The sequence below is a fragment of the Polyodon spathula genome, chromosome 9 (genome assembly GCF_017654505.1).
Source record: "Polyodon spathula isolate WHYD16114869_AA chromosome 9, ASM1765450v1, whole genome shotgun sequence".
In the NCBI taxonomy this organism is placed as follows: domain Eukaryota; kingdom Metazoa; phylum Chordata; class Actinopteri; order Acipenseriformes; family Polyodontidae; genus Polyodon; species Polyodon spathula.
The window spans coordinates 27324998-27335543 of record NC_054542.1 but is presented as its reverse complement, the minus strand read 5'-3'; the positions used below and the strand labels follow the sequence as shown (position 1 = coordinate 27335543).

Genomic DNA, 10546 nt, shown 5'->3' with positions numbered 1-10546 from the left:
TGATTTGAAGTAATCTAATCAGAATAGCGAATCATTCAGAACATGCATGACAGGACACTAAACATGTAAGAAATTAAACGTTAGGAAAATACAGATTATATAAAGTATCCCTTTACACTCCTGGAGCCGCAGCACTACAAACATGTGAAGCTGACAGAAAACTGGGTCGCACTATCTGGGAGTCACTAAAGGAAAGTTTAATTAGTTTGGCTTCAATGGCAAAGCCTGCTGTGGAATTTTCATTATTTCCAGCTGCCCCCACTTGCTCTGCTTCCTTGGAAACCCAGAAAAGGACATGTATAGGGTCAACACTTCTTCAAGTAGTGGAGGGGTCCTGTACATTACTGAGAAACACCAATGAAATCCACAGATGCCCTGTGAATTTAAAGAAACAGATCTCCCTATTTTCAAGAGAATCATCAGATGTTTGGAAAAGTATGATAGAACAGAAAAAAAGATTATTAACGTTATGATGCCTGACTATATGGAAAAACACACTATAAAATAGAGTCTGATTGGCAACAGATTTGCAGATGTTGCCTTTTGAGGCCAGCTTGTAAACATGCTATCTTACAGAGGATGGCAAATTATTGTGGCAGATGTGCAGTGTCAGTAGTCATTGAATGGTTTTGGTGGATTAGTTTGGGTAAAACAATTGCTGCAAATCCATTAAAAAATGTTTGATGTTATGCTATGATTTTACTCTGAGACTTCAAGTCAAAGTCATCAAAATCAAGTAAATATATGAAGAGGTTAAGAGTATCAAAGAGTGAGAGATTCAAAACTAAATGTAAACTTAAAATTTAGATGAAAAAGTAGCTTCTGTCTAAATACAGTGTATATATATATATATATATATATATATATATATATATATATATATATATATATATATATATATATATCTATATATAATAAAATTCACCTATTTTAAAGTGTTACTTTTAGTTTTTACATTAATCAATCAATGCTAGTAGAAATATATTATTTGATATGTTGTTCATATCAATACCTGAAGTATTACGTGAAAAGACCTCTAACCACTGACAGAAAGGGAACGCTCTCACAAACAACATGTGCACCTACTAAAAAGCGGTCGTGAAATGTCGTTGATCAATGCATAAATCAATGGGTAAATCAATGCATGTTGAACCAAAGAAATTCAGTTTAAAAAATCGAAGCGTCCTTGAACATACTTACAGATCGTTTTAACAATGTATGTATTTCCAAATCGATAGTGGGCAGTAAATGTAACAGGTTATAGATCGGCACCGTACTGACGGATCTGAAGCCCTACCTCTGCGCTCCGATTATTTTGAGACCAGTTGTGAACAAATCATAACATATCTCAAGGTAGCTTTGTGCTCCCTCTCTCTCTCTCTCTCTCTCTCTCTCTCTCTCTCTCTCTCTCTCTCTCTCTCTCTTTTGTTTTAGTCTTGGACGGGCAGGGGGACTGTAGTTTTCCTGACATTCCTGGGAACAAATCCAAACTGAAAAAAGGGCAGGAAAATACTTCACTTTCCCGAGTTTTACTTCAGATTTGGAGATATAAAACCTGCAGCTCTCTCTTCCGGAAACAGAGGAAAGGAAGATTTGAACGGGATACAGAGGGGCAGTATATTATTAGCAGCTCAGAATTAATTGCAAAAAACAGTCATCCAGCATAGGACAATATATTTGCATGAGGTGGATTTTTTTTTTTTTTTTTTTTTTGTGTGGCCATGGATACAGAAAAAGACTGCACCTTGAATTCTGTCACTGGAATATAACTGTGAGTTTCGAAACAAACTGTTGGAAGCGCTGTGTTATTGGAGAGAATGCAATTTCGTTACATATTTAGAAGTTTAGCAGCATATGGAGTTTAATTCAATTCAAATTACTGTATTGAAAATGTGACTCACCGTCTGGCATATAAAATAGACACGTCTGGAATAGCTGTCTTTCATCTGAACGAGTTGGAAATGCAATTTTAAGACGATTTGTGTGGGATTTATTTTTTAACTAGAAGAATGGTTTATTACTTTGGAGGAACGGTAACATATCGTTGCAGCTTTTGTTTGCTTAATACATAATTTGATTTAATTTTTTCATTTTATTTTAACTTTTAATATTACAAACTGTGGTTTGCATTTTATTCATACAATCTAATCACACGCAGTTGCGAGATTGCTTAAAATAATTATGCTTTGAACATACAAAAAAAGAGGAAAGAAATGTAGATAATTTTCACTAATATTAGCCTTGTAAAATAAATAGGTGTTTTTTTTTTTAAAAAAAAACACCTATGTCCGTTTATTGCTATCCTTTGAATATTATTTTAATCGGTTTATGAAATGATGCGGACATTTATGCTTGGTGTAGCCGTCCTGCTAACGCTGTGGGCAGTGTGTACTTCTCAAAGCAGTTCTTTAGGCAGTCGAGGGAACCCCAGATTCAGGAAGCAGGCTCTGCTGCAAGCCAGGCTCAACAAGAAAGGCTCTACCCTGCACAGACAATCAGACGCTTCCAGTCTAAACCAGGGGGGTTCCTTTACTGGAGCAGTTCATGATGCAGCCGGTACCTTTTCATCTACTTCCACTTCAGGGACCAATAGGAAACCTGAGATGTTGCAGCAAGATGAGAGTGCTACCCCACTAAAAAGAGGGCAGCCCAGACAACTGCTGCAAAGTAGAAAAGTATCACAGGTGAGGAGCCCTGGCCAGTTGGCCATGGTGGAAGATGAGAGTACCTCCGGATCCCGTTCTAGATTGGCGCGTGTGCCCTCAGGTTCTGGTTCACCCAATCTTTTGGCGAGTTTCGCAGGCAAGAACAGAGTCATTGTCATCTCAGCTCCCCACGCCTCTGAAGGCTACTACCGCCTGATGACAAGCCTCTTAAAGCCAGATGTCTACTGCGAGCTGGCTGACAGACACATGCAGCAGATAGTGATGTTCCACGAAGATGGAGAGGTGGGCGGAAAAGTGAGGCGAATTACCAGTGAAGGTGAGATCAATGAGGAGCCACTGGACCCAGCCCTCGTCCCCAAACTGATGAACTTTTTAAAGCTAGAGAAAGGAAAATTTGGGATGGTACTTCTGCGTAAAACCTTGCAGGTGGAAGAGAGGTACCCGTACCCAGTCAGGCTGGAGGCTATATATGAAGTCGTTGACAAGTCACCCATGCGGAAAATCGAGAAAATGAGGCAGAAGGGCTTTGTGCAGAAATGCAAAGCAGCTGGGGTGGAGGGGCAAGTGGTGGAAAACAGTGAGCCAGGGGGGGACAGGAAAGCTAGTGAGGGAGGCTCCAAACTCCCAACCAGAACAGACACCAAGGAGGAAAGAGACCCAGTGAAAAAGGAGATTAGGAAGAATGTGATCATAAGAAGGCCAGTCCAGACCACAGCTGCCCCAACTACCTTGACTACAAGAGCCACCACAACAACTACAACCAGAACTACAACCACAACTAGGCCCACTACAACCACCACAACAACCACAACGACTCCTCCCACCACTACCAGGCCCACCACCACTACCACCAAAGCTACCACCACTACCACAACGGCCCCTACAACAACTCAGAGGCCCACAAAAGCACTCACAACTCTCCACTGGACACATGAGGTGTATCGGCCTTCAACCGAGGGAGGCTCCACTGAGCCCGTCTATTACCCACCCACCAAGTATGACCACCGCAAGGATAAGCAACAGCAGACCATCACCACTGCTGGCAAGTCCTCCAAAACTCCTCTGCCTTCTTACCCTACTACCACCCCAGAGTACTACACAAAGGCTTACACAGGACACAATGGGGCCAACCGCATGGATAGGAAGGAGTACGGGCAAAAAGAGGTGAGCGTCACTCCGTCTCAACACAAGCCGACCAAAGCCAAGCCCCCCAAGAAGAAGACCACCACCAAGGTCCTGACAAATGAGTATGATGACAAGTACGAAGGAGGGAAGCCCACTGTCGGCCACACGGAAGAGGGGGTGGAGGTGGAGAACATCCCTCAGAAGAAAGGGAAAGGCAAGCATGACAAAGCCGCCAAAGCCGAAAAGAAGAAAAAGAAGGTTGAGAAAGCAGAAAAGCTGGCCAAAAAGGATAAATCTGAAAAGAAGGCCAAAGACAAAAGTAATAGGAAGAACAAGAAAAAAGCACTCAAAAATCATGAGAAAGATGACTACCACAAACCCTCCAAAAAACAACCAGCACCCAGAGGGACTTTAGCCACGTTCCTGGATTATTTTGAAAACCGAAGGCGGCTACTTGTAAGTATTATTATTTTTTTTTATTACATATTGCTACCCTAGGCTGCAGTAATGAACATTTAATTGCTTGTGATATGGGTCATGCCAATTTGTTATCAAATGTAAGTTACATTGTAGTTCTAGTGCTGCAAAGGTGCAATTTAATTGCAGTCAGTAAATGTTTGTCCCTTTTTACTTAATTTCCACTGGACTTTTCCATCAGTGTATACTGTTTTCTGGTGAGGGAGGAGGTTAGAAAAGAAAAGTGTCCTGTGATCAGACAGGTTAATTATCCAATCATTAGCTGCTGTGTTCATTTCAATCTCTAGGTCTAAGTACTGTACTAGACACCCACGTGGCTTGTCTAGGATTCAGACTATATATGAGATGGCAGTATATGTTTTAAGAAATGCTTTCTTCAGGACTGTTTCTTATACATCATTTTGATGATTTAATTAAGTCTGCCTTTTCTGAAAATCTTTTCTTCTTGTTTGAGAGAGGGTTGTAAGTTAATTTTCACTTTTCAAAGCAGTGTTTAATCTAAGGGACATCTAAAGTAATACATTTTGTACCTGTGAGTGGTTGTGTACCAGTGCAGTATATTTGGATTCCACTGTATGTGCAAACTCATCAGAAAATAAATAATTATTTTCACATTGTCTCTTTCTCTTTCTTCAGCTGATCACGGTGCCTCATGAAGAAAATGACATGTATGTACAGCAGCGAGATGAGTACCTGGAACACGTATGTGAAATGGCCATTAGGAAAATCTCCATCATTACCATCTTTGGAAGTCTGACCAATAGCACCATGAAAATCGACCATTACCAATTGGGTGAGAGATTATTTTAGTTAAAACTAAGGGTTAGGGAGATTAAAAATGTTAGATAATAAAATCACATTTCTATCCGTTAAAGAACCCAACAGTTTATTAGTGCAGCTAAATTGCATTAGGAGCCGTTCGTGAGCCCAAACATTTTCAAATGAAAACTGTTTGTCCAGTAACTGCATAATCATAAAATGTGATGGAAGTTTTCCCCTCTGGTTACTGTTTACCATTAAACCAGTCAATGATCTTACATTAGAGTTCCCCTTCAGCTTTGTATACACAATGATTAGATTTATGTATGTTTTGAAAACTGTTATTGCTGTCAAAGCAGTGGCAACAGCCTTGACTAATAGTGCCTGGTGACATCATAACCATGCACACTCACTCTGTGGTGATGGGGGAAGGACTCTCAGACAAGCCAACTGAAGTTTACAACCTTTCCTCCAGCGGCATCCAAGACTTGATGATAGCCACATGTTTACAGTCAGGGGTTGCTGCTTTTGTGTCCTTAAACTTGAATATTAGTTATATTTCCAAAGTTAACTGGGATATCTCCCTAGAACAGCTTGGTATTTTTTCTGTGTTGTGCATTGTTTAGTAAAGGCTGAAGAAGTATAGGGAGGTGTAGTAAAGCATTTGCAAAAAATTGTGCAATGACCACATTAAAGCATGTACATTCAAGATAGTGATTCATCTATGCATATAAAACTGATTATGATTTGGTTTTCAATGTCCATATTAAACCATGTCCATTTAATATAGAATATAGTACAGTCAAAGAAATAACGCAGATTTCCTACAAAGTTTCTATAAAATGTAAGCCAGGGTAGTTTTCTCCTAAAACCTTTATTTGACCTTGCCGTAAATGCATTACCTCTAGATAAGAGTGCACTAAAACATTGTAATCTCCCCACTTTTTTTACCCAATAAAACTGTCAGTGATCAATACGTTAACATATACTCCAGTCTCAAACACACACACATAGTGTATGGCCGTGTAGATTGTTAAACGCAACTTAAACCAAGAAATTTGCAGAACTCTGGGCAACTCCATTCAAACTTAAAATGATAAAAACAGTCACTCTTGCTTGATTATGTAACGTCTTTCCTGTTCCAACTTTTGAATAAGCAAATAGACATTATTTATTACATTAATGAAGGCACTAGCCAAAATATGTCTACTTGACTTATTTTTTTTTCAGTTACCAGTATGGTAAAATATGTAATTCATCTCACTCCCAGCTCAAGCTTACAGTAAACCTTAAAGTGTGGGTTAAGTTGTGATTTACAGCCAATAATGGACCAGTTTTTACAGGTTTACACAGCTTTCAGAATTTATGAGTAGAACTTCTACCAGGGTTAAGTTGCAAGCATGGTTTTGCTATCCTTATAGTAGCTAGTATATGATAAGAAAAAAAAAAGCTAGGATAACTGCGTCAGTTATCTGTATCCCAGTGTTTATTTGTTTTGCTATTTGGAACAGTTTTTAAAAGCTGCTATAAGGATAGTGGTGCCAATCCTGGGGTTAGAATCATATTTCCAATCTCACTTATGGCTCTGCTGTGTAGTGTAGAGGAGTGAGGGAAGACCACCGAGAGATAAAGTCCACTTATGGGTGGGTCAAAGTGAATCAAGTCATGTTTAACAGCATGGAATAAATAGACCTGGAATCTGAGGTTATTATACCTGTTTTAGGGGAAACATTACATTCGTTTAATTGTGGATTTGCTTTTTTAATTAGAAAACGAGAAGGCCATGAGGGGTTTGAAGGAGGATGACCTTCTGGATCAGGACCTCATCACTGAGCTGAGGAAGGAGTACGGTATGACCTACAATGAGTTTTTCATGGTGATGACTGACTTCGACATGAAGGTCAAGGTTAGTACTGGCTTCCCTCCATGTGTATTCTACAGACAGTAGAGCTGAATGATTTAGTGGAATAGCAAGTGTCTTCTCTTTAACAGACACATGCGTTATCATTTGATGTGTGCATGTATGTGTGTCATATATTCCAGATTTCAGAAAAAGCAACACGATGCTGAACTGTAGCTGCATATCTTTATTTCTGTTATTGTTTCTGTTATTTTTGCAAAACTATATCTTTCAAGCTGTTTGTCATTCTTCATTCTTTTTGGAGTAGACAACCATAGGTAGTTCATCCATAACTCTCCGAGCAAGCCTGTGCAAGACAGAATTAGCGTAATAATGCTAGAATAAAAATTACCTTTAGGGGTGCACTTGGGTATACTTGACTACTCATTACACAAATGCTGCTTTGCTCAGGCTTGCTCAAAGACTACACCAAAGGTAAAATATGCTGGTGATTTTAATAAGCATGCTCAATATCAAGGAGTGCTGAAACAGTAATACATGATAGTTAAGAGGAACACTTACAATAGGATAACAAACAGATTCAAATATATATATATATATATATAATGCAAAGAGGGTAAAAAGACTTCCAAATAGATGGAAACTGAGGCAATTTCTTTTTTTGTCACCCATTCCAAGGTTCTGTCTAGCATTTCCGCTATAAGCTAAGTAGAGCAGAACATTTGGTTTATAGCCAGATAACCCTACAGCTCTGATTCATTGATATGAAGGGAAGCGAGCATCCCCCTGTAGTGTAATATAAAAGTACTTGCACCAATGTTAATAATCAGTTTGATTAAAAACATACTAATATTGCATTTGTGTTTTTGCACCGTTAAGAGACTAAACGGAATAAGATGACATGTTTAAAAACTTTGAGTATAATGCCTCTACTGTAATCAGATTCCTGTCTCTTGCAGTTCTATGTAAAACCTTTGAGTCAAATTTTCAGGAGTTTCATTGGAAAGATACAGTAGTAGACTACCACCTTCACTACCATCTGGCTTTTGAGACAGGTGGTCTTTGTGTACAGACTGGGTGTTATTGAAGCATTTGATACTTGTAGCCACTGTAGATGTGTAGTTTATATGTTAACAGATTTTCTGAAAGAAAGAGCTCGCTGTATAGTATACTACAGTTTAGCCCTTTGATTCAAGAACGATGAAAAGTAGATTTAGTAAATGATCTGATGGAGGTCCCTATGCAGTTTTGCCATAAGAAGAGACATGGCTTGGTAATAAATGCCAATCCACACATTCATTTCTTTATTTCTAAATGCAATGTCACATCTTGTTTCAGTAGAGTTGACACACAGACAGAAGGTCCTCCTAACCTTGCACTATGACTCATGTTCTAAAGCTTCTATTGATTTTAATTGTGCAAGGTGCTTGAACTTTTAGAGTTTATTTCCCAAATCTCTACCTCCCTTTAAATGTTAATTAGCCATTGTTAAGCTGTCTCTGAATCGTAGTAAAGAAAACACTACTAATTACTGGGTTTCGGATTATTTTTTTCTTTGCTTCAAATCAGTGTGGTTCTAAATGCTGGACTTGCTATCAATGTACACTCCATACTGGGTATTTTATGCTGAAAAGAAAATCTGTCAGGACAACTCTGTTGAATGAGTACAAATAACAAAAGCACAGTGATAAAGTAAGCAGCTGTAAAATGAAATGCAATTAGGATCAGCGAAAATTTGTAGGTAATATTGCAGGTAAAAACAAGTGCGGTTGTTTTGTAATTAACAGCTTTTTCTGAGTTGAATTAGGAAACATAACCGGCTCAAATAAGTTTAAAGGGACGTCATGTGATCAAAAATAAAACCCCAAAACGTCAAGCCTTAAGTATATTTATAACAACGAAATATGAAACCGTTAATATAAAACAACTGAAAATAGATTTGAAAAGACATCTGGCATCTAAAGCTAAATACTACTTTCTAGTGTTTTATGAAAGCCTTGGCAGCCTGGTTACAGTTTTCTAAGGCTTCTGCTATCTTCTGACCTATTATCAGGCAGATAATTGTTTTGTTTTTTTTAACATACCAGGATAATTGTGCTCAATACCCTTTTTGAAGGCCTCAGATAGAAGTTCTCCCACAACTGGCCTTCAGTCATACTCAGGGTAAATATAAAAGTGAGTTTTAGGGTGTATTAAGAAGTATGTTGTTGTTTCCCAGTAAGTTTTCTGGGTATAGTACTGTATTATACAAACTGTCTTTCAGAAGCTTTAAAAAACAGCACAGTACGCTGCAGTTTGTTTAGCTAGTTGAGCAGAGTTTGTTGGAGTGAATTCAAACAGATGGAAGCCTAAAGTTTAAAAATAAATAAATAAATACCAAAAATTACAAAAGGAATGTTACAGCTTTGATTTAGTTATGATAGAAATTCAGCTGAGGGGCTACACACAATTCCCCTAGGACACATTCCTGAGAACTGTTATTACGTCTTTATCATCTTACAGTTATTTATAAATATATCATTTTTCCTGCCTGTAGAGACGAGGCAGTCTCTTTGGAAGTTAAGTATTGAAGTTACTTGACCTTCTGGGTTGGTTATGAATACAGTTTCAACCTCTGCCATGCTGTTCTTCGAATCTACACAGAACCTCTTGCAACAGTCAGTATTTCAATTTCAGTCCCTGATGAATTTCTTAAGATATTGAAGTGTTCAGCTGAAGATGTAAAAATAAACACAGAGAAAGTCCAGGATCAGGAGAAATAAACTTTTTATTATTATTATTATTATTATTATTATTATTATTATTATTATATTATTATTATTATTATTATTATTATTATTTATTTTACTATGGCCTATATTAAAGGAATAACAGGAACAGACTACATTTAACTCTTCCTTAGTGCAGGAACTTCACAGTCCTTCTTTCTTGTTTGTCCCAAACCCTGCTGCTCTGTCTCTTATGCTGGGACCGGTCTTCCTTTATGGAAAAAGTGTAGGAAATCATAGTGAATGGCCGTGAGCACTGTAGGCCCACAGAAATATGGTAAAACATGTAAAAAAACATGGTGAGTCATTCTAAACTGTAAAAAATGCAGTGTATAACCATGAGAAAAGTAAGGAAAAACTAAAGCATTACTGTGTACATTTTTAAGGGTTCTCTAACCTGTATTTACGTACAGAATCCCAACCAGGTCCTATACAGTGCCCTGCTGTCAATCTCACAAGCTCAGCCTTGCCCTAAGGTGAAATTAGAGGCTTGTGATGAAACATAACAGTGTACAGTGGTTCTCAAAAGTATTCACCCCCCTTGGACTTTTCCACATTGTATTGTGTTACAACATGGAATCAAAATTGATTTAATTAGGAGTTTTTGCCACTGATCAACACAAAAAGAGTCCACAATGTCAAAGTGAAAAATAAAATCTACAGATTGTTCTAAATTAATTACAAATACAAAACAGAAAATAATTGATTGCATAAGTGTTCACCCCCTTGAGTCAATATTTGGTAGAGGCACCTTTGCCAGCAATTACAGCCATGAGTCTATTTGGATAAGTCTCTACCAGCTTTGCACATCTGAACACTGCAATTTTTGCCCGTTCTTTTTTGCAAAATTGCTCAAGCTCTGTCAAGTTGGATGGGGACCTTTGGTGAAC

At 38.1% G+C, this 10546-nt stretch overlaps 1 protein-coding gene across 1 annotated transcript in view; it reads left to right on the top strand.

Annotated features, from left to right (window-relative positions):
* The first annotated feature begins 1423 nt into the window (after positions 1–1423).
* Positions 1424–10546, top strand: part of ccdc80 (coiled-coil domain containing 80) — a 20429-nt gene continuing 11306 nt past the window's right edge. Inside the window, exons 1-3 of the mRNA XM_041259041.1 lie at positions 1424–4247; positions 4905–5061; positions 6797–6933. Coding sequence (XP_041114975.1) covers positions 2334–4247; positions 4905–5061; positions 6797–6933 — 2208 coding nt within the window. The 5' untranslated portion in view covers positions 1424–2333. The remainder of the gene's footprint in view (positions 4248–4904; positions 5062–6796; positions 6934–10546) is intronic.